The sequence below is a fragment of the Sinohyriopsis cumingii genome, chromosome 6, assembly GCF_028554795.1.
Source record: "Sinohyriopsis cumingii isolate HCF-2022 chromosome 6, ASM2855479v2, whole genome shotgun sequence".
Classification (NCBI taxonomy): Eukaryota; Metazoa; Mollusca; class Bivalvia; order Unionida; family Unionidae; genus Sinohyriopsis; species Sinohyriopsis cumingii.
The window spans coordinates 153,571,180-153,596,276 of record NC_142966.1 but is presented as its reverse complement, the minus strand read 5'-3'; the positions used below and the strand labels follow the sequence as shown (position 1 = coordinate 153,596,276).

The 25,097-nt window shown below is 37.9% G+C and overlaps 1 protein-coding gene across 1 annotated transcript; it reads left to right on the top strand.

The window, feature by feature from the left end:
• The first annotated feature begins 738 nt into the window (after positions 1–738).
• Positions 739–24,828, top strand: LOC149798294 (uncharacterized). The gene is made up of 2 exons (XM_089963439.1): positions 739–825; positions 15,926–24,828. Exon 2 carries the CDS (start codon positions 15,972–15,974, stop codon positions 18,474–18,476), a length of 2,505 nt encoding a protein of 834 aa, XP_089819565.1. The 5' UTR covers positions 739–825; positions 15,926–15,971; the 3' UTR covers positions 18,477–24,828.
• Positions 24,829–25,097: the final 269 nt, after the last annotated feature.

The following is a 25,097-nucleotide window of genomic DNA, read 5'->3' as shown; positions in this document are numbered from 1 at the left end:
GACTCGAACCCACGCAGACAGAGGTGAGATGGCTGTGATCCGTAACGGAGAGCGCTTTAGACCACTCGGCCACTCGGGGCCCCCTACGTCCTTCAATACCTTCGCAACATCGTGGTCGTGTTTACTTTCCGCTATATTAATTGTTCACTTGTACCTCTGGGGGATACCCGGATGTAATGCGATAACTTCACATATTGTCCTAATGGGCCCATAAAGTGTTTGAAATATCTCCGTAGTCACTACAAAATACGTGTATGACATGAGAAAGATACCCAGAGAACGATACGATGAATTATATGAAAGAAAATATTATCCTTTCGTGCAATTGGCTTTAAAATTCCAGTTTTCCATGATTCGGTCGATGTGTTTACTATACCTTTAATAATGAATGCAATAAAAGCGATAAGAGGGAAATGTAATTGTCAAACCTTAGATTATAATGTTACTTTCACTTGCCTTCACTTGTGATGGTACGTAGTTCATTGATTACACCGTTTTGCATTTATTTATCTTAACCATATTCCACGTGAGCTATTTAGAGGAAATCAAATTTAATTCATGTTATTTAAACTGTATTTCATCTTCTAACTTTCTTTTCTTTTCAAACCAGAGAGGCTCATTTATTTAATTAAAACGAATACTGCGGTTTAGAAAATTGCTGGAAATGCTATCACCGTGTCTTTCGTTCCGTTTATATTTTCGTCCGTAAACCAGCAAGGATAAAGGTCGGTTATAATTGTCGGATTTGTTTATTATGAGTTATGTTCCCGGAAACCGCTCGCAGCTTAGACTAGGGAATTGACCTTAGGAGCACCTGTATGCTAGGTAAGTTGTCGTAATTGTTTTAAGCTTTGTCATCATGATTTGATGCAATCAACATAACTACTTTTACATTGTGAACTTATTTATGACATATGCACACTCCGGTTGTTCACACTAGACGTATAACCTTCTGGAGTAATTTCCCGACACTGTAACGTAGGATGTATTTTTCCAAGCGAAACTCTGTCGACTATTTTCTTCCTCGTATTGTCCTGCACTTGCCTGTATATAAATACATCATACGGTGTTTTTATCTGCTTGAAATCAGGATTTGGGGAATAAATGGCCATAATAGTGTTATTAGGCCCGAATACAAGCTTAGTCTAGGTGTGCTGGGTCATTTCCAGGTCATGGATTACGAGTCGCACATGGAAAATAGTCTGTTTGGAAAGCGGATTCAGGTTGGCGGATTATGATCTAGATTTACATGCAGGTTTTTGCCTTATCATTAATGATTTCTTGTTTATGTTGAAGGGAATGTTAGAGATTATTTAAGTCGGACATGTCATGTTGTAGAGCCTGTACAAGGAATTCGTTCCAAGTGTATACAGTGTTGTGGATATACAGGAGAGACCACGTGATACATTTCCTGTCTAGTACTAAAGAGGTTCTGTAAGGGGTGTAATCCTTATACATCACATATTTTATTGCCGTGTATGATTATTTTATGATATTTTCAGGATAAAAACTGAATAATTTGTTTAAAATTATTACATGGTAGTAAAAACAAAATAATGGGGAAAAAGCGTAGAATAACTTTCCTATCTTACGGGTTTCATTTCTGTCATTTTTCTTTCTTTCCATTCTTTTTAAAGGACCGCATGTTATGTAATGCCTATGTTATTACAGTTAACGTTTAAAGGAAAAAAAAGGGAAAAGATGTGCAATAGAAATGGTCAGTGAAAATTAATGATTACAGGATGCCAGGTTCAATGATGTGTGATTGTAATTGACTTTTTCACTTTATAGTTTTGTTTTTAATTTGCGTTGCATTGCTTTTGTGCCCGACCAATGGAACTAATAAACATTTTTTCTTTCTCTCGTTTAGCTATATAATTTTTAGAAAATAAAAACACTACCGTCACCACTACTACTTACAATTTTTACAGTTTAAACGATCTGTTTTGATGCAGTATTTTTGCTTATGTACTTGACCAGATTTCTTTATGGATGTGCATCCTCTCTCTCTCTCTCCACACACACACGTGCACGTACGCACACACACATATACGCACACACACATGCCTCACCCAACTGCGTATAGTTGTGCAAATTTTGTAGTAACAAGGGATATACTCTTGTTAACATACACACACCCTATACATCGTTTTAGATAGTTATAATAGACATGTTTTACAGGTATAGTAGACATGATAGATTGTTATAATAGACATGAACGAATATTGTTGAAACATTGTGTGCCAGAAATTCTCATTGTCCTTCAGTAATTTTCATTGTCAGTTCTCTCGCTTTTTCAGTTTTCTTTCACATTCATTCTCCCTTGTTAGGTAGTTTGATAATTATGCTCCAAACCTAAAATAACTATGAAACTTTTAAAACAGGAATGCTCTAATCTCTGTGTATCTCTCTCTCTCTCTCTCTCTCTCTCTGAAAGAGCCAGTTCTAAGAGATTCAAATCAGAAGTATGATTGATATTTGCTGCTGGTTCTGTTCGACAGAATACCATAATGTGACTATACCTTGTTTCTGTTTTTGTTGACCCCACGTTAGTGGGAAAGTGAGGCATATAGTAGCAGACAATTTTCAGGCGGCGGCGTCAACACAGTTTCTTTGGTTTGGGTTAATGTTCTTCGCATATTCCCAAAACCCCATCGTGTATTTTGCTCATTCTTGCATGAATCAATACAACGTTGAAACAGATCATTCTGCGAATGATTGTATTTCCCCTTTCACACTGGGATGAATATTATAATGATATACATTTTGCATTAATGGTAAGGTTTATTTCATTTTGCTTATATTTTCGAGATTTCTTGGTGGCTCTTTTTCATGCTTGGGATCAGTGTTTTTGAAGCAGTGTCAATTCACTTTAACATGTGCTTGCTCATTTGACCTTGTTTGTGGGGGCCCCGAGTGGTCTAAAGATCTTACTGTTATGGATCACTGCCATCTCACCTCTGTCTGCGTGAGTTCGAGTCTCAGGCTCGGCAAGCGTGGGTACGTGAGAAAGCCTGCCAGTAGCTTCTCGTGGGTCGGTGGTTCTTCCCGGGGTTTTCCAGGGTTCTTCCTCCACCAGTTATACTGGCCGCCATGTATAGCCTATCTTGTGCTGAAAAATGGCGTTAAACCCAACAACAACAACAACAGCAACAACCTTGTTTATACTAGTAGGAAATTTGCGTTTCGGTTTTAGTTAAGCGTTTTCCATCTGTTTAATCTTTCCTAAACTCCTTAATGAATTTGTATTCATACTTGGATGAAGATTTAATTTAAGAAACTAAGTCAATTCATTTTTATGACTACTATGACCTTGCGGTCAGTGAAAGTCACAACAAAAGTTGTTTTAAAGTAATTATAATTTGAAGTTGTCTTCATTTGCTCTTATTTCGTTAACCTCGTGATGAAATAATACGAAGCTAACCTTTGGACCTGGGTGAAGGTCAGGTTACAGCAATAGTTTGAGAACGGGCCATAGCCGTTTTTACTGTCCATTCACCCTCCACTGGTCAGGATGAGAGAACGAGTAGATTTTTAATTTTAAAAGAAAATTATTTAGTCCTGTCACTTGGAACATTCGGAAGTTAGATGTGAAATTGTACCCGTCTGACCTTCCCAGGCATTAAGATCCATAAAGTGCTATTGTGATTGGAGCGAATGGAAGTTACCTACAGATTACAAATCCCTGACAGTTTCCCATACAGTGCCTCAGTGGTTGTTCATGGACATGGTGCAGGAAAATGCAGACGATTTAGCACATCCGCCAGAGGGTGTTTGCTAGTGCCTTCTTCATGTTTCTTGTACCGTATACAGACCTTCGGACCTTTTGTCGCTTTTATGTAAAACAAAACAAAAATATATACAAAAATCTATCCATAAATTTCAGTTGTGACGAAAATTCTCATGTCCGGAAAGCCTGACAGATAATACCCACAAACGAAATTTAGCTGTTTTATGTAGTGTTATCGGTTGCGAACATATTGGTTGTACTGTTGGATAGTACTCACTTAAACACACATACAGAAACCTTACTCTCTCTCTCTCTCTCTCTCTCTCTCTCTCTATATATATATATATATATATATATATATATATATATATATATATATATATATATATATATATATATGGTTTAGCATATAAAACCCATTTTCACCCAGAAAACGTAACTTTATAGAGAGGGGTAGGTAGATAAATCAGAGAGGTTTTGGATCAGTATGTAGAAGACGTGATAATGTAGAATTCCAGGAATGTTTATCATCTTGGTTATTAGCACTCCAGCAAAAGACAAAATATGTTTCGACGAGTAATGGTCCTCCAAAATAGCCCTTTGTATAAAAACTCGAATAAACGGACGGGTTTCGTCCATTTATAGCTCAGCTCAGCTACCTGAGCATGCATGCAATCGCTTGGAACCTGTTCATGTGTGTCCGCACATAGGGGCACTGCCCCACCCCCACCCCCAGTCACCTATAAACATGTTTTAGCTTACACCGGTAAAACGTAACAGCTGACCACTACATGTTTACCCCACCCACACCCCAGGAATTCTGTTGGCGTCCCTGACCCTGTTATAATTCTGCATATATTTTATTATCACACGACAAAATAAGGAACTGTTATTTTATCGCAAGTTTTTTTCTTCTCGGTATTTGTAAATTGTAAGATGCATTGCACAGAAAAGCCTATGTGATTCATGTTTCCAGATAAAAAGGCAAAATAACTAAACTTGATTCTCGCAAAATGATAACGTTTTGACGATGAAAGATAATATATATTGTGGGTTTCGATCTTGAAACTTCTCATACTTTGCGACTACTTTACCAGCGAGGTTCACAATGATGACCAGATACCATTTTAAGCATTCAGTTTCAAATAGCATTATTAAAATGTGTTAAAAAGGATTAATTACTTGTGAAGCCCAGTCGGATACCTTCGTGACTTATCTTTAAAGTGTTAGTCTTTGTCTTTTTTCTGTTTTTTTTTTGTTTGTTTGGTTAACGTCATTTTAAGACAGTGTTGGTTATATCTTGCCATGGTAGTTGGTGTTAGGTGGAGTGTTTCTCAAAGAAACACAGAGGCAGCCATCCCAGGCTATCCTGGGCGGATATCAAACCGGCGACCCTTCGATTACGAGTCTAACGCTCGACCAGATGAGATTCCGCGGCTCCCATTAAAATGTTAATGTGTTGTTTGTGTTTTAGAACAAATTTTTACGGAAGTAGCCCTTTACGCATTATGATGAATATTTGGTTTAAAGTCGGTAATGCCACCAAATATAATAAAATGTGTGAGGGGTCTTTTTCATTTAGTATTTCCCCAGGGTCATGATATCAACAGTCTTCGATTGAGGCCATCTGCAGTTTTCAGGTTTCGTTTTTGACTGTATCAATGATAACCAGCTGCATATCAATACGCATGATCCCCCCCCCCCCGTCGTGTTCAAGGCATCGATGTAGGTGTTTCTTCCACGTATAATTCTGGTCCACTTTGAAGATATATTAAAATGACGTTATCGTTTTTCACAAACGTCGTAATACTTGTGTGCCTGTTATTGTGTCTCATTGTTCTATTGTGTGTGTGTGTGTGTGTGTGTGTGTGTGTGTGTAAGAATCGGGAGAGAGATGCCTGTTGTTGTGTCTCATTGTTCTATTGTGTGTGTGTGTGTGTGTGTGTAAGAATCTGGAGAGAGAGAGAGAGAGAGAGAGAGAGTACAGTGTTTAGCCATAACTTTGCGGAAATATGGTTGTGCTTGATTCAAGTTACGAATAATGAATGCAAGTTCAGTTGTTTTTATGCTTTAAAAGAGTAATTTGTATTGATTACATTTGTTTCCTTTTTCGAGTAAATTGGGTTGCCTGTCTATTCTGTGTCATTGTGATCACTGTTTTCTTTTGTGTACATTGTATGCCCCATAAGGATAATGGTATTGCTTATCGTGTTAGCTTCGTCCGTCCATGTGTACTTACATCAGTTTTGGCACCTTGGTTAGATTTGGGGTGTAGGTCAATTTTCGATTACCATAGTGATGCATCGTATTCCGCATTCTTACCACTGCTTTGGTGTCTAGTTGACTCTTGAGGTCTGGTATGTTGTAAAGTAAGTGATATTTCTCCCAAGGTAGCTTTGTTCTTTACTTCCGGGTGCTCGTTTTCTCCTTCTGCACACCATCATCTGAACCGTCGAGTGCAAATGGTATTTGTTGCTTGAAGCCGTACAAAAGACGTTGCATGCATTAAGTCTTAACATTTTCCTTCGAGTTATAAGGCTTCGAGATATCTGCCTTTAAGTTGAATCTTATGTGGATTCACTTATATTCGTGGAGTAATATTTTCGAAAATTTAGTGTTTGATACAAACCGCGAACTTAAATACTCAAAATAAAGATCCCCCAACATAACGGACACGTAGATGGTCAGATTACGTAATCGTGAAAATGACTTGTGTCGAATCGGTGGTTGAGAGATCTCGTATTACCTGCATATAGTATTACAACGCTAGTGAAGTATAAAGTAAAAATCCAGAGACACCGAATTATAGCGTCATTGTAAATTCATTTAAAATTTGTACTGTGCACTCTATAAGGATTCTTTTACTTGTCAAGACAATTTATAAAACTTGATAACTAGCTTGCCACGGTATCACTAAATATCTCAAACTTTATTACCCAGATTGTGGTTTTTAATGTCTTTCTGGCTACTTTCTTGGAAAGGATGATTTTTTTTCCGCAGGACATTCGATCGGTATCTTATATTAAAATGCTGTCATAAAATCCTTAATTTAACTTAAAAGCGCCTTGATTTATCTTATGAAATGCAGAGTATATCCTCAAATTTGAAGAATTGCTCCGCTGTTTTATTTCAGTTTTGTTTCAATAATAAAAAGTTTTCCAGTGTTAAATTTTAAACTTTAAATTTGATTTTAGTTTCTTTTCACCATCTCCATATTTGATAGTAAATGTTGATATTGTCAAAAATATGCCGAGCAAGATAATGCATAACGTCCGTTTGATGAGGAGTTATTGTGAATTCTAATAATACCTGGGACATGTATATCAATTCAGTAATCTAACATTTCTAGCACTTACATTTCTGTTAGATGCGATTCGTTTGCCCTAAACTGAAGGTGCAGTGCTATAAATACCACTGAAGGTACAATGCTGTAAATACCACTGAAGGTTGTTGTTGTTGTTGTTAAAGGGTTTAACGCCATTTTTCAGCACAAGATAGGCTATACATGGCGGCCAGTATTAATGGTGGAGGAAGAACCCGGGAAAACCCCAGAAAGAACCACCGACCCACGAGAAGCTACCGGTAAGCTTTCTCACATATCCACATTGGCCGAGCCCGAGACTCGAACCCACGCAGACAGAGGTGAGATGGCAGTGATCCGTGACGGAGAGCGCTTTAGACCACTCGGCCACTCGGGACCCCCCACTGAAGGTGTAATGCTATAAATACCACTGAAGGTGCAATGCTGTAAATACCACTGAAGATAACAATGCCATAAATTCCACTGAATGTACAATGCTATAAATACCAATGAAGGCGCAATGCTATAAATATCAATAAAGGTACAATGCCTTAAATACCATTGAAGGTACAATGCTATAAATACCACTGAAGATGCAATGCTATAAATACCACTGAAGGTCCTATTATATAAATACCACTGAATGTACAGTGCTATAAATACCACTGAAGGTACAATGCTGCAAATACCACTGAAGGTGTAATGCTATAAATACCACTGAAGGTACAATGTTAATACCACTGAAGGTACAATGCTATAAATATCAATGAAGGTACAATTCTATAAATACCACTGAAGATGCAATGCTATAAATACCATTGAAGGTGCAATGCTATAAATACCACTGAAGATGCAATGCTATAAATACCACTGAAGTGCAATGCTATAAATACCACTGAAGGTACAGTGCTATAAATACCACAACTTCGTGCTATGTAGGTATACATATATACTCTCTGCTGACAGTACTACTGTATCGCTCAAAGATTCGAAGATCACTACACAGCATTTTAATGCCAGTCAGATTCTACACTAGTTTTTACAATTTGAAAACAGTCAGTGATAATAAATGATTTAGTCTAGTTCTCGACAATTAGAAAAAAAGAAGAAATAGAACAGAGGTCAGAAAAAACCTTCACAAAAGTATAAACGATGTAAATATAACAGACGCGGGCTTCCTAGTCTTCTACTTTGTAGATTTAATTGTCGATGATTGGACATTTATATGCAAATGTGGAAGAGAAGTAAAATTCAGTTCGTACAGTGGTCATCGTCTTATATATAGATATTGTCAAATTTAACCCCGGGAAGACAATGATCGAAGAGCACCGACCCGGGGAACTTAAACATGGGATTAAGGTGGGCAAACATGACTGGTAGAAGGTTGCAGAAGAGGATATAACAAATTCTAATATTGTATACAGTATTATGAGTCGTTCTTTTGACCGTGTTCTTTAAGACACTCTTTTCCGCATTGATTTTGATCTTCTTCAGAATTGTTTTCATCACGTACAATTAGACTTGTACGAGCAAATTCAAAAGTAAAAGATTTCATTTCAGACACGGGTCCCGGGTGGCCGAGTGGTCTAAAGCGCTCATCTTCACAGATAACTGACATCTCACCTCTGTCTGAGTGAGTTCGAGTCTCGGTTGGACAACGTGGGCATCTGAGAAAGCTTGCCAGTTTTTTCCCATGTGTGTGTGGTTCTTCTCTGGGTTTCATGTGTTCTTCCTCCACCAAATATACTGGCCATTTGCTGAAAAATGGCACAAAACCCTTCAAAGTCACAAACTTTAGCGAAAATTATGTCAGTACGATGTTCAGTATGGCCAAAACAGCGGCCATCTTGAAAATATTAATACTTCATTCTTAATGGATGTTGTGTCAACATGGAGCTTTTATTAAAGAATTTCTAATGATGTCTGGTTGGTCCTAATTGTGCCGTTCAGACATTCAGTACGCAGGCAAGAGTGGCCATCTTGAAAAAAATGTTGTCCCCATTTAAATGTCTTACCAGAGAGCGCTTTTCACTGAAAAACTTGATATCATGTCTTATTGATCGTAAATCAAAATGGTGACGATCCAGCGTCTGATATGACTAATCACCATAGCTTTCTATCCTCACTTCTCCTAAATGGCTGATCATATTGACATTCTGCTTTCAGCAAAAGACTTTTTAAGATGCCTAGGTATTACAAATTAGAAATGGTGCCAGTCGGAGAGCGATTATGGCCACTGCGGCATCCTACTGTAAAATATTTTGATTGTTGTTTCTCCAAAAGTCAGTCATATCAACATGGAGTTTCCACCAGAAGATTTCTCATGATCTTGTTGGTCATCATTGAAAATGATGCCTAGTTAACGTCAATTATATCCATCAAATCACCTTATTTAAAAACGATAGTATCAACGAAGACTATCAGAGATGGTTGTAACATTCCGCAGTTAAACGGAAGGTCATATCTTGAAATCATGGAAGTTCTTTTCTGTCAGTATAGGGCCAGTACCTTCGAGGGACCCTTTTTATGTATGATTTATTGATTGGTTGCTTGATGTTTAACGTTATCTCAGAACATCGAAGACTATTTTGTGCAGATGGCAGTAAAACTACTTGCCCAGAGAAACGCACAGGGTATCCGGTTGGTGCTGCTATGGGAAATATTATGATCCTCAATCCACGAGTCCAGCGCTCTAACCACCAAGTCCACTGAAGAGAAAGGGTTTTAGGTGGCAAATGACCATATTTGAAGAAAAAAAATCAGTTTAATTAGATTTCAGTCCATCATTTTAGTAAGACCAGCTTAGTGTGCTTCCCGTCGAATTCGTGGATGTAGAATAAGCCAGAAGCGTCATCCTGTCGAGGCGAATGGAAGCATACTTTTTGCCCTGGAACGCACCTCGCATGAAGTTCCAGCTGAGATGGTCTTGCTTCTTTTAAAAGAATGCAGCTTATGTAAAACATTTAACTTTTTATTTTATGAATTTTATAAATTTGTACATTTAGCTTTGTTTTGTTTTATTTGGGGATACATGATTCACTTGCTACTGAATAGGAGTGTGTTCAACCCCAATGCATGAAAAAAGATAATAATTGTATAGACATAGTACATGCGTGTCAGTTACAATACGGAGAATATAAAGATTGTTTGAATGAATAGAATTTGTGGGTATTAGACTTGAAATTTGGGAAACTTAATTCCCCACTGTTCGGTATAGTTTTTACCGACTGTTCCTAAAAAGTAACAAAAATGTGGGTAGATTATTTCACCATTTGTATGAACATTTTGCAGTTATGCTAAAGATAAAATCGGATTCCGTCACATATCCGGAATCAAACAGGACTGTTTGTTGGGTTTTTATCCATGTCTTTCTCAGACTACATGGAGAATTAAAAACCGCCTATGCGTGTAGTGCGTAGGCATTGCAATCCACTTGTTATCGCTGAAAAACAGCAGTGTTACGGCTAGAGCAGGGTACCACGAACAATTTTGCACTCCAGTACTAAATCCACGGAACATATCGCGATACATGCCACGGTATGCCGCATTAGGGATCAACAATTTAATGTTTTGGGACAGAAGCCTTGAAAATTTAATAAATCGTCTGTCAAAAGCTTGAAAAAGATCTAGCTAAATAATATAATATTATATCTCCTATATTATTTGAAAGAAACTAATTATCTTGAGATTTAAACAAAATAGCTCTAAAGAATATCGCAGCCTCCACCCCCACCCGCCACCCCAAAAATGAAATGATCAGTACCGTGAGTGTGTGTGTTAATTGTTGTATACGTTTTAATTTCAAAAGTGTTTAATTTATCCAACTCAGGTTGGATGATTACGCTTATTGTTGACAACCATGTGAAAGACATTGTGCTGATACTAAAATAGGAAGTGTTCACACTGTGGCCTACACTTGACTAGCTACACTGTTGATATAATCGGTAGGTAAACATTGAGTGTGATGCCAACACAGGGGCAAGATATTTATCAGAGATGGCCAGTAAACATGAAACAAACATGTTCAACGAACGAGATAATATTTAGTAGACTTGCGAAGTTACGTAAAATTCAAAACAGAAAACTGCTTTCCTGAAAATACATAGATGAATCGCAGTCTAACAAAGGAATAGATGTACTTGACATTCGCAACTAAATAAAAAATTACATCATTATTTATATCATTAAATTCGTAATAAGATTATTCCTTACATTCCTTACTAATGGAAAATATCGTCGAACCGGTAATATGACAATATACCGTGATACGTACCATCAGAAAAAAATACCGTGGTAAACAGATATACCTGTAATACCGCACACCTCTTGTTAAAGTATTTAAATCCACATGGTACCAGTAAGAAACAGTAATGTTAAGGCATAGAAATCTACTTACTACTGTTACGTTTAGGCTTTTTTAAACAGTAACAAGAAAATAGTGAAAACAACAAACTTTGTAAAATTTAACAAATAATTTACTTCCGCAGAAAAAAAGGTAAAAATGACAAAAAGAACTTACGGTTCTAGGAATCAAATCCAAAAATAATCCAAGAATTAAAAAATAGGAGTCTTAGTAATAAAATGTCCAAATGAAACTGAGTTCGAATCCCGATGAAGTCCAAAATGGAAGACGATGACGTATGCTGTGGTCAGCGTCGTACTGATGTGACAAAAACTTTGTGTTGAATCACAGAAAATAATATTCCAGCATTTTAATTCCGTGTAAATTTTCGATAACTGTCCTTGTCCAAGAATTCATTTAGAGGATATGTATTTCCAGTGAAAATAATCTCTTGGAATTCAAATAATTTGAAGAAAAATTAAAAATTCAACGCAAACTGATCAAAACGAAACACTTTTAGTGTCAGTGGTTTAAAAAATTCTCTATTGAAAACAGTTATACACTAATTCAAGTCGCAAAACAGATTCCCATATGAGGGTCACGTGATCTTGTTTTTTAATTATAGAACAAGATTGAAGTTTTATGCCTAAAATCACGTACTGCCAGTATAGCCTTGACCAAAACCAATAAATTTTACTCTGGGAAAGAAATAAAAAAAAGTTTTATAAAAAGTCCTTTACATGTACTTCAACTCCTACTGATTTTGAATCAAGGTCAGTTACTAGGTCAGCATTAGATACAAAGTTTCTATTATTAGGCGTGTTCCTGTCATGCTTTTTAAAGGCTTCTGAGATATAATTTTAAATGTATATAATTGCATTTATGTAAAATAATGCAGTATGAAATGTTATAAAACATGTAACAAGCTCCTCGTACTTCTTGATAACAAATATTTAAATACGAATAGATAACTGACCCCACTTACGAGGATTTTTTAACTCTATATAGTGCATGTTACTAACGGGACCTGAAGGTTACTGTCGTCTGAGGACTGGGACCGGTAATATATAAGCAGTACTAGTTCTTCAAACCTTTAATATTTCTTATTTGTTTTATTAAACATTAAAGAAAATACGTTTGTTTAAGCCTTAAAACATCTTAAAAGCGTCATAAAAGTGCACTGGTGCAAGCAGTAGTCGCTCGATAGTTGAAGACTGGTGGTTTAAAATACTGCTGAAAATCTGCCAGTTGAGCATGCAATAACGCTGGTCAGCAGTCTAAGCTAGATCTTCGTCAGTCAAACGTTTGTCTTTTCTCAACCATAGATAAAACTAAGCATCCGTTTTGTAGGTTCACCGTATGTTCTAGCATAGATAAAAGTTCGTTGAAGTGTGGATTTACAGACGCAAGGCAATAATCAACGACATGGAATTTGTCTGCTACAAAAACGTGTTATACTAAAGGGCTTCAAACATTCCTGGTCCGAAAAGGACGGAAATTACGATAAAATTAAACTTGTTTGGACTTTCAAGAATCAATGGGAAAAGACTTGTCCATGCGTTTAGTCGTTGTTTTCGGGTTTAACGCCATTTTCAGCACACGATAAGCTATGCATGGCGGCCAGTATTAATGGTGGAGGAAGAACCCGGGAAAACCCCAGGAAGAACCACCGACCCACGAAAAGCTACTGGCAAGCTTTTTCGCATACCCACATTAGCCGAATCCTAGACTAGAACCCACGCAGACCGGTGAGATGGCAGTGGTCCGTAACGGAGAGCGCTTTAGACCACTATGCCCCTCCATGCTTTTGTATAATTAAAAGAGGTAGTTTATGTTTCGTTCAGTATATACGGTATACCCAGAGTCAGCTAATCGTACAAGTGCCATATTCAGAGCCACGTCAAATTGTATAACTTGTCCATTAGTACGTGAAACAAGCAAAGAGCATATTACTTGCACCAGTAAGGCTATTGATGGTAAGGTAAAGCACCCTTCTCGATTAACAATACCCTGGTTGCCTGGTTACAAAGCTCAATGCACATCCATTTATTCACCATGTCAGAGGGACCAGAACTAGTCGATTTCTGTCCTGATGAGACTATTCGGTAGTTTGACCAACCCCGAAGGCATAAGACACAAGTTGCCTTCTGAGAAAGCACGGCACTTGACAAATATAATCAACTGGCCAAGGCAAAGTTCAACAGAAGGTAAACAATCAGCCAAGTAGTCCGAGTTCAACTTTCCCACCATTTTGTCTGCTTTGGTTGCAGTAAAAATGCCAAAATACCTCAAGTGGGATGGAAAGGTAAGAGGAAATTCGGACTCTGTCACTTGATTTGTTACTTTTGGGGCCATCGACTGTATATATAAATTGACTACAGGTTTTTCCGTCCGTTTCACTGAACAAAGTTTGAATGGAAAATGGCTTTTTGATATTTTTATCTGATTTTGAGAGATTATACATGAAGTTTTAGTTAACTTCAGCACTGAGATTCAAAGAGGATCCACCAATCAAAGGTATGATCACTATCCACCAATCAAAGTTATGATCACGTGATTAGAACATTTCAAAATGTTAAATTTAGTAAAATATTTATGTGATTCATGCTTAAATAAGCAGTAAAGTAAATGTTGAAATTAGATTTTTCATTAATTTTGTTATTTGTCCTGTCCTTTGTTTAGGTTAATGCGCTGGAGTAAATATTTGCACGCCAAACTTGGCTGTTGGACCGCTCCTTTGCTTGTGCGAACCTGGTATTTTGGGCTCTGGTCCTGTACCAGTAAGTCCGAAACTTAATTTCCAGGTCATATACTAAGTTGTGAATTTCGTGGAACCTTGGACAAACCATGCAAAATAAAGTTGTTTTGTTATTATAGTGCAAGGAAAATGCAGATGACACTGTTGTAGATCATTTGTATATATATAAAAATGGGTGTAACCGGAAAACAATTCATGTCAACATAACATTGATTGATACCACAAATATGATTCAAGACGTAGCCGTGGGGAGATTATGTCAGTAAAATATCTTCTCGAGGAGTGGAGTGGTGTGGACCTACCTTGAAATTTTACGTTTGTAATCACCTGAGGCACTAGATGTATATCGTTCCGATTTGATATCCAGTATGACCGCCAAGACAGCTATCTTGAAAATCTCGTTCTGGCGCTTAACAACATCAGAATGGATGTTCATGTTAACTTGGAGTTTCCACTCAAACACTTTTTATGATGTCCAGTTCGATATGAATGAAAATGGTACCGATCTAACCTCCAGTATGGCCGCCACAACATCCATCTTAAAAGTCTTTCTATCGCTACTGGTCAGTGGTACTTGAAATCTCAAAATATGGTGATCTGTGCTTCATTCCAAATGGATAGTTATGTCAACATGGCATTTTCAGCAATAGATTTCTCATGATACTTAACTGGTCCTAAATGGAAACAAAATTGCCAGTCGCGTATTCAATATGGCTGCTGTAACACCTGTCTTAAAACTCGTGTTGTCACTACACCCCTTGAATGATAATCATTACAACATGCGTCTTCGTTTTTCACTAAAAGCCTTCTAATGATGTCCACTCTGTCCTAAATGAAATGGAGCCAAGATGGCATTCAGTACAGCAGCTAATTTGAAACTTTATTATTGTTGAAGAACGAAAGAGCTGGTTTAAACACTCGACGGTTAAAAGGGAGAAATGGTATTATCTTAAATTATTGTAAATTCTCTCTCTCCCCCCCCCCCCCCAGTTTCAGCCCCTCTAGGACTCGTGTTGTTTTTGTTTTTGCGGGGTATAACGCCATTTTTCAGCACATGATATGTATACATGGCGACCAGTATATCTGGTGGAAGAAATACCCGGCAAGACCCCAGGAAGAGCTTCCGACACACAAGAAGCTCCTGAGAAGCTTTCTTACATACAGACGGCTTCAAGGTTACTCAGTCTTCGTAGAGAGACAAAATAGCGCTGACTGGAACTGCACGTGTCTTCAGGAAAATGCCTGTATATTACAAAACTACTCAACACTTATGTCATCGCTAAACATTTTGAACAATCACCTTTATTAACCGAATATCTTAATAAAGCAAGTTTACAGCTACTAACATGAGAAAAATAAAGGCACGTGAGAGGTAATTATTTCCGAAACTTTGAATTGTCTTTGCGAGGTGCCGCAGTAGCAGTTTCAGTTATCGTTAAAAGTTAAATCCCTGAAATTGAGGACGTCCCCCACCAATCGAAATCTCCTTCACTGGTGAACTAAACTGACTGCTCAGGTCGCATGCATTATAACATTCGAATAATTTGAATTTTAATTTGCAATATCTTGTACGAACATTTGAATTATAACTTTTTCCTGGAGGAGCAAATGTTGAATTAGAGTAAGCACTCGTATCGAATTCTTACGTAAAATGTCTCATACAATTTACAGAAACACAAAGTTATTTGAATGTTGTTTATTATTCTAATGAATAGCCGCGTTGAAAGATGCATTACGTGGCTTAGACATTGATGCATATTCATTTTAATTACTGCTTTAATCTCTCTTTTTCAGATGTAGAACTTCGAGCCGGTTCTGATATTGTAATTTCTAGCTGAAGATGTCAGCGAAGGAGAAGGACCTTGTTGCTCGCCTTTTGAAGCAGTCCATTCTAACGCTATGCAAAGAAACTGTCTCCTACAACAGCAGCTTGGAAATCGATGGAATCGTTTGCATCTCGCTTGAAAATGAGGCCCAGCAGATTGTCATCAAGGTCCATGAACAGTTTCAGAAGCAAAACCCTTTTCAAGGACGAAACAGCGATTTGAAAAAAGGAGGCGATCCCACTATTCCAAACGTTCACTATAAGCCCAGCAGGTCATGGGAGAGTGGCTTCGGAAGTCAGGTTAGCTCGGAGACCCTACCTGACGAAGATCTCTTGGAAGACGAACTTCTTAGTCTCAGCAGTGGTGATGACGAGCTGGATACAATAGATGAAGAGGAATCAGAACATGCAGAAGTCAATGGACAAGTTTCAAACTCGGAATCTATTGCACAAAGTAATGAACCTTCACTGAATGAATGTACAGTGGAGAGCTTTTCTTTAGTACGGCGACTCAAACCCCCAGAACGGCGGTGTCACAGCATGGAGTCATATTCTTCTGTACAGAGACCAAACACGCAAAGAAGTCTTTCATATGTACCACAGCGCTGTAGTAGTGCTGTGCAAGGGGCCTTTTTGACAAAAAAAGTACCGGTCGAAAGTAATTCTGTGACGAGCAACGATAGAAAATTCGCATGCAAGCGATGTGATGAGTGCCTACCATCAGTTGCTGCCTTTGAAAAACACAATCTACTAATACATTCAACCTTTACCTGTAATATATGTTGCAATACCTTCACTTGCAGAAATAACATGAAAAGACATATGCGACTACACACTGGATTCAAGCCATACAAATGCCCAAAGTGCCCAGAAAGTTTCTCAAGAAAGGACGACGTCAAAAGACACATCTTGCGTCATAATTTTGATAAACCCTATAGATGTAACTTGTGCGGCAAAGGATACATGGACCGAACGTGTATACGTACGCACATGAGAAGAGAACATTTTTCGAAACTGCTTCATGTCTGCCCACAATGTGGCGAGGGCTTCAGTGATTCGGGGAGTTTTCAACAACATAAAAAATCACATCCAGAGCTAAAGCATTTCCGATGTGACCATTGCGACTTCACAGGAACCAGTTCTCTTATGTATCACAAACACCTTATAACCCACGACTCCTCGCGGACCTATTCTTGCAGAACATGCAGTGAATCTTTTACCGACCCATTCATATACACGGCTCATCTCAAGAGACATAAGCTAGATTCATCTTTTGATTCATACATTTGCTGCTTTTGTGGAACGGTTTTAGCAAAGTATGAGCAGTTTGTACGGCATGAACACTCACATGTTCAGGGGAAAGTTCACACTTGCTCAGTCTGTCAAAAAGGCTTCAAATGGCAAAGCAATCTGAAGCAGCATATGGTCATACATAACACATCTTCTCAAGACCAGCAAAAGGATGTAGAAGATGATGATAACATGCAGTACTGGTGCACAGAGTGCCAACAGGGATTCGGATCTGAAGATCAGCTACAAGATCACATCACCAAGGCACACGAAAATAATCAGGTCGATATAAATGCTCTGCAATCCTCGGTAAAACAAATCAGTAACAAGGAACTGGGGATAAGTCCTAAAGAACAGATCAATAGCCAGGAGGGAATACCCAATCTTGCAGCTTTCAAGGATTCAACATCTTCTGAGAATGACTCTGTTAATACTGAAGGTTACAGGGGATGGCACAGACCACAAACAGGCATAGTGGAGGACGCCTCTTCAGAAAACGTAGTAGTAAATGACGGAGCCCCTGTAGAGGAACCTGATGCTTTGCATGATACAAAGAATAGCCCTTCGTCAGCGTCTGTAGATGACATGGTTAACAGTGTAAAGCAGGAAGTATTATCTGATGTAGAGGAGATGGATTCGTACACTGATGATCCCGCGATGGACAAAAACAGCGATGAATTTGACACTCCTGGTTCTTCCGGGAGAAGCAAATTAGCTGAAGAAATGGAACAGTTATGCACCGAGAATACTGAAACAGCTATGAGTATATATACTTCTCAGATACTGGGTAATGAAAGAAGAGGTAAAAACTCCATGAAGATTAATTTGAAGGTACGTTCGCCTGGGTTTGAGCGTGTTATCACACCAGAAGTCTTGTTCAGAAGTAAAGGACCATTTACTTGCGAAGTTTGCGAAGAGACCTTCACGGACTTTGATTCTTTCGACACGCATGGTAGCAATATCCACAGACGCTTCATATGCGAATACTGTGGGAAGGTATTCACGGCAAAACCGAATAGAGAGCGCCATATTAGATATCATACCGGCGAGCGCCCTTACAAGTGTCAAATTTGTGGACAGTCCTTTTTTCGCGGGGATGACCTCAAGTATCACCGAACTACTAGACACTCAAATGTCAAGCCTTTTGTTTGTAATCTTTGTGGGATGTCTTTTGCTTGGCCAAAGGATCTTGACAGACATATGCGAACCTACGCCCATCACGATGATTAAATAGCTTATAGCCACAAAGAAAACTCCTAGAAGATAATCAGTGACCGCTATAGTGTTTCGTCCAAACTAGTTTACTGCACGAAAGCAATATGCAGACTGAGAGATTTTATAATACAGTTTTGTCAGAAGTTAATATCATTACAGAAAACTGCAAGTTAGAACGTACAATGTGATTCTGACATAACATTCCCGATAGTAAATTATTTCCAAAGAAGTCTCTAAGACTCGGAAACTAGACATGCCTTTAAGGTGAGCTTTTTGCACTGCTGTTGGCATCTGATGCCTTTCGCCTTTTTATCACGTGATTTATTCTCATATGTAGCATCAGATGCGTAAAATTAATTCTTTTGTTTTCATATTAAGTTATATCAGTTCGCGAAAGTAGAGATCAATCCATAAGCTGTGGAGATAAGAGTTCACTAGTGAACCAAGCAAGGTTTATTGTGTTATATTTCCATCAAAGACTGGTAGTTTTTTTTTCTTCTTAGTTTTTTTCCTTCAGTTTATTGTGAACACGATAATTTCTATAAATGCAAATGAATTTTGACCACCTTGGCATGCAGGTCTGTTTCGGCAGTATATCGAACCATTTCTATAATCGGTCTTAATAGTGATGATAAGTTCAAGAACACGATTTTGATTTTTGCACTTATGTTTGTTCATGAAGACGATAATGAAAGTAATTCATTACTTGGTATGCTAGAATATCCCAAATACATCTTTGATAAGTTTCAGAGTGATCCTTTATTCAGATGCAAAGATGATGTCTTGAGCTTTTAATTGGAGCTTGTGAACACAGCTTAAAACTTAGGTAAAACGTTGCATCTTAGTATATCTCCAATCAGTTTGATTGCATTTATTTACCCTCCCTAACCTTCTGTTGGAGGCCAAAAGGAACTTCTTTTTTTTTTACAAGATGCGAAATCTATGACAAAGCAAATTCTCGATCTTGTCAAAGAGTTGCATATGATTACATCGCATGAATAAGAATGTATATTAATTCGATAGTGAACACTGTTAAGTATTAACGGTTATAACTAGATATGAACTAACTGTATCCTGTGTCTGTGGATATGGTAACTCTAACAAGTACAAATGGATTTTGATCAAACTTGGTTTGGGGAGACCTCTGCAAAATGCCTCCAAAAAGTATGATAATTGGTCTCTTGTCATCTTGGATTAAAGGTCAGAGGTTAAAGCATCAAGCCGTTTAGTATATTGTGAACCAGAGAAATTAAAACAAAAATTACTTTTTTGATTAAACTTGGCAAATTAGTGTTATCATCTGTATCGCAGATATGTTAAATTACTCAGCAGTCATGGCTTTCATTTCGCCATCATGAGTTACAAATGGTCCATGAAAGGTTCAAATCGCTAATTTGCTAAATTGACATGGATGCAAAGTCAGCCGATTCTACTGTGTTCAAACGGAGTCAGCTCGGCACGTAATATACAAATTACAATATAAAGTAGATCCTCGCTTATAAATCAAGTCCAACTACAAACTGCACAAACCCACATATGTCTTCGCATAATACGCTGCCAGATCTGGGTCTGTGCTGTTAGGAATAATCCGTACAAAAAACAACATGGAGTCTTATCTCCAGTAGCTTTGTGCTACGGAAGATCAGGATCTGTGTTGTTTGTGGTTTGCTTCGATTTATAAGCGAATATATAAGGTATGGCTTCATTAAAGTGTTACAGCTGAGCTTTTGTTATTAACATTCTCTAGAAAATGTATACGTGCTTCATCATTTATATTCACCATGCGTTTATATTCACCATGCGTGCCTTACTTTGTTGATTGCTAGAGCAATATTTATACATTTACTCAGAGAAAAACTTATCGTTTTTATAAAGTTGTCACTTGGTGACGTCTGTACATATGGTTTTGAGTTCGTTAGTCTATTCTGTGTTCAGGAGACCGCTGTAGCTCAGTTGTTAGTATACCGGCCATGCGACGGAAAGAATGCAGGTTCGAATCATATCCTTGGAGGGGCCCCGAGTGGCCGAGTGGTCTAAAGCGCTCACCGTTCCGGATCACTGCCATCTCACCTCTGTCTGCGTGAGTTCGAGTCCAAGGCTCGGCTAGCGTGGATAAGTGGGAAAGCCTGCCAGTAGCTTCTCGTGGGTCGGTGGGTTTTCCAGGGTTCTTCCTCCACCAGTTATACTGGCCGCCATGTATAGCCTATCTTGTGCTGAAAAATGGCGTTAAACCCTAGAACAACAAGAACAACATATCCTTGGATCAGCTACCATGGTGTTTTGTTATCTAATGTGCATTGTTCCAGTTGCCTCATTAATACCAATGATTTCCCTCTGTTGCTGTGCGTAAAACACTAAACCAAACCAGACCTATTATATGTACATTCGTGTGACGATTTATCTTCTCTTTATATTACTTCAATACAGTTTTGCCTGCGTATTAAACAAGGTGAAATGCAAGGTCACTTTGTTAATCTTTGTTATAATAATCCATTTAATTTTGTGTATAAAGTTTATAAGAGTCATTCATCTTGTCATTGTGCTGTTTGTTGACTCGTCATTTTGAAACCATTTCGGCTTATGGGTTGATTCTGTATGATATCGGTCGGCCGGTCAAGCTGGGGTTGGGGATTGCATTTAGGTCATTTTCTCAAATACTGTGACTTGATAAGTAAACGTTTCAACAGGTGTATTGCATGCATCAGTGAAAACTAAGTCACTGTGATCTGTTTCGTGGTTTGCGATTCGACCATCCTATCCTTAGTAATTTTCTTGTTATGCTCGTATCCATAGTGATTTGTGTCAATTCATCTTCATATAAACTATCGCTTTCCTCTACATTAATTTCAATATTTGCACTCATAATTTGTATGTCACTATATGGCTGAATACATAAGCTGTTCAATCCTGAATTTTGGTGTAATGATGACTATCTTTGTGATCGTGTGCAGATTTAAGAGATTGTCAGTTTTATTGCCATCTTACCATATTATGACATTTCAACAAATTCAGCCAATAAATCTAACAGCATAATGACCTGCAGGCATTCTGGCAGTGAGCGACGTTACAAACTGACCAGCATATACAAGCAGATCTTAACGCTGAGTGACAACGAATTGTCCAGTGTGCATCAGAAAAATACAGAAACTTACGATACAGTATTGGGCAGGTGGTTATTATCGGGACAAGTTGTATACTAATATAAATCACCGTGCGTATAGACGTATTTATGACGATATGGTGAAGAACAACTAAATTCGTTAATTTTTAAAGTCGTTTAAAGTTTTGAAGTCGTTGAATCTATTTCTTAAAAAGTTAAGTAGACCGATTATCCATATGGAGGCATTCTCTCATGCTCGGGCTGATTTGACGTCATGCAATCTTGTGACATCAGCTGTACTCAAACATCGAAAGTTCGTGTACTACTTGAGTACACAGTTTTACGTGTTAAATCTCCTTTTTGTATATATTTGGTTGGTATATAAGGGGTCGTCCATTAATTATGTCAACAAAATAGGGGGAAGGGGTTTGAAGAAGTTTGACAATTGTTGACATAGGGGAGGGCGGAGTTCAAGATAAATTGACGTCAACAATGTTATTTTTTACAATAAATTTAATAAATCAAAAAATAGGAAATTAGTCGGTGCGTTGGTATGGCACACGCTCGCTCGTCAACAGCCAACCAGTTTAATCCTAAACCGGTTAAGCTCTTGCCAAGGAAGTCTAGTAAGCTAGAATATAACTCTCGATTTTTTCATGAATTCAAAGTGTTATAGTCAATTTGAAATATGTTAAACAAGTTTAAAATAATGTATTAAAATTTATTTGTAGACCTTTTAATTTCCATAATTTAATTTTTAGCATAAAAGCCAGCCGTAAAAAATATTGTTAGTTTGGGGGGGGGGTAAAATTTTATTAGGGGGTTCACTGAAAGTTTGACAGTTGTTGACAAGGGGGTGGTAGGGGGGTAAAAAATTGCCCAAAAATTGTTGACATTATTAATGGACGTCCCCTAATTTATTTTGCTCGTTCTTGATCTTGTAAGAATAACGATAATACGTATTTTGCTGTGTGCCAATGTTTGCGGAAGCACGCAGAATCCTCCGACTATTTGTTACTTCTCCAGCAAACAATTTCATATAGCAATTCGACCACAAAACAATGGCGAGCTTAGAGTTCATATAGACGCAGTGGCAGAGCAAAAAAGTCTGCCCCCCCAAAAAAAAAAATATATATATATATATATATATATATATATATATATATATATATATATATATATATATATATATATATATATATATATATTGTAGTAAATTTAGAGTATGTGCACGTGGTTGTAGTGCCCCGTTTTAAGCAATTCTTAGATTTGTGTGATTACTTGTTTGATTATTGGAATTTGGCGCCATGGAAATATTCCTGGCCCGAACTAATGAGCTAATCAATAGGAGCAAACGTCACGGAGTGAAGTGTTAGTGTGTTTCCATGATGTCCTGGTTCACTAGTAGTGAATTCCGACCAGAACCGAATGACTGTCCCTGGAGTAAAATAGTACATATTAAAAGCTAGTGGTATACATTGGTAGCGTGCCTGCAAGGACAGCACTTACGGTATTAAACCGGTAAATTACACAAGGGCATAAATAAAAAGGGACTTGGCAGAGACCGTTTATATCGCCATGCGGCCGAATATGGTGCAGTTATATCGGCGAAATGTGCCTGGAAAGCATACATTGACTGGCCTAAGGTGGCGGAGTTAAAATAGTTCCCATTGTTAGGGAGTGCTCACATAGGTTCTAAGGCGTGAACGGTTGGTGGTACGGAAACATAATGAAGCCAAAACACGCAGATGTACGGTTGATGGATAGTTGACAGTTTGGTTTTTCTGTGGTCTTGCATTAATTAGAGGAAAATTTAGGTATAGAATGGACACGTCGGGCTTTCTGATTTACAACTGAGGTTGTATGGAAGTCTTTGGAAAGTCGGGGAAACTTATGACTTCTAGCGAGAATCGCGCCAGGGTTTGACAACCGCTCGGTCAAGTAAATACCCGTGTGCGTGTAACAATATATATATATATATATATATATATATATATATATATATATATATATATATATATATATATATATATATATTCATTCTAGGGCACCGCCGAATAAATAGACTGTTTAAAATGAATTTGAGGCAGTAGCGGACGTTGCATGGGCGGTATCTACGCGGCTGTGTGGATGGATTTGTTAAAGAGTTATGTTTTCTGTTTCCTTACACACTCAGGTGCCAGAAAGATAGAAGAAAAACATTGCATCAGCTAGTTTTATGTGTGATCAAGAGGTTCACATAACTCGGACTGGTCAACTCTAAGCAAACGTGAACCCACATGCCACGTGTAAATTCCAAATAACCTTTTAAAATCTAGTTGATTCGAACTTTTCATATTCTTGAAACTTACACTATCAGCTGGCAGCTCGGATGATGGATTATGCAGCTCAGGTGATAGGATTATGCAGCTCAGGTGATAGGATTATGAAGCTCAGGTGATAGGATTATATAATCATTTTTGGTTCAAGTTGTCAGAGAACCAGAAGAAACTATGATCTCAGATGGATGACCACCTATGCCATGTCCATATCACACCCAGGGATAAAACCCGTGACCTATGCACATATCCAACCCAAGGAAGATGACCCATGACCCCTGTTAATATCAGAACCAACGATATAACCGACGACGTTATCAAATGTTATAGGACTGCTATATCGAAGTTTCTTATGAGATGATAGTCGTTGATGTCTCTCACATCTCGAAGAAATTCCACTTATGTCCCTCCAATTACTTCTTAGCACATTCGCCGAATTATACATTTTGGGGTGTAATTTACGTTTTTCCTAGACTCGAAAAATGGAATTCAAATACATGTACACCATTCTGTTGGTTGAATAATGCTCGATTTGGCATTTTATTTAGTTTCTGAAGTACAAAACTGCGTCTTTTGAACGACTTTGTCCTTCCTGAAAACTCCTCATCTTAGAGCTATGGCAATCTGTAAAATTTTGAATTGTCATTTTTTTTTGTAATGTCACAGACCTTAACATCCAAATCAAAAAGCTTATGATCAGGGTTCAGTGGTAATGTGTCGTTAGTTAGGCATGTGCGTATCTACTACGCTTTTTTCTGGTACCAATAAAACTTATTTTGCCATCAAACTGTGGTCGAATAGCTAATTAACTTACAAATTTAATCTGATCACTTGCTGAATGGAAATTACTAACAGCTTGTTTTATATATTTTATTAAAGAAGGCTTTGTCAGGTTGTGGAGACCTTCAGTTTAACATTTTGTTTGAAATAAAGTTTATTTATGTAACCAGATATTTGTCAAGCCTTTCTGTTCCGACATGTATACTTGTATCGTCTTTTTTTAAAGTCAATCTTCATCATTTGATGTCACCTTTTAATTTATTTCCGGAGCTTTCTTTCCTTTCCTATTGTTTAACGTGTTTTCTTTTACATTTTCATCAACACCGCTCCGGTGGCCTAGTGGTTAGAGCGTCCGCCTCGGATGCGGGAGGTCGTGGTTTCGACCCCCGGCCGAGTCATACCAAAGACTTGACAAAAATGGTACTAACAGCTGCCTCG

Bases quoted from the DNA above. Each gene is read 5' to 3' on its own strand.
- LOC149798294 (XM_089963439.1), top strand. From the start codon at position 15,972: ATGTCAGCGAAGGAGAAGGACCTTGTTGCTCGCCTTTTGAAGCAGTCC.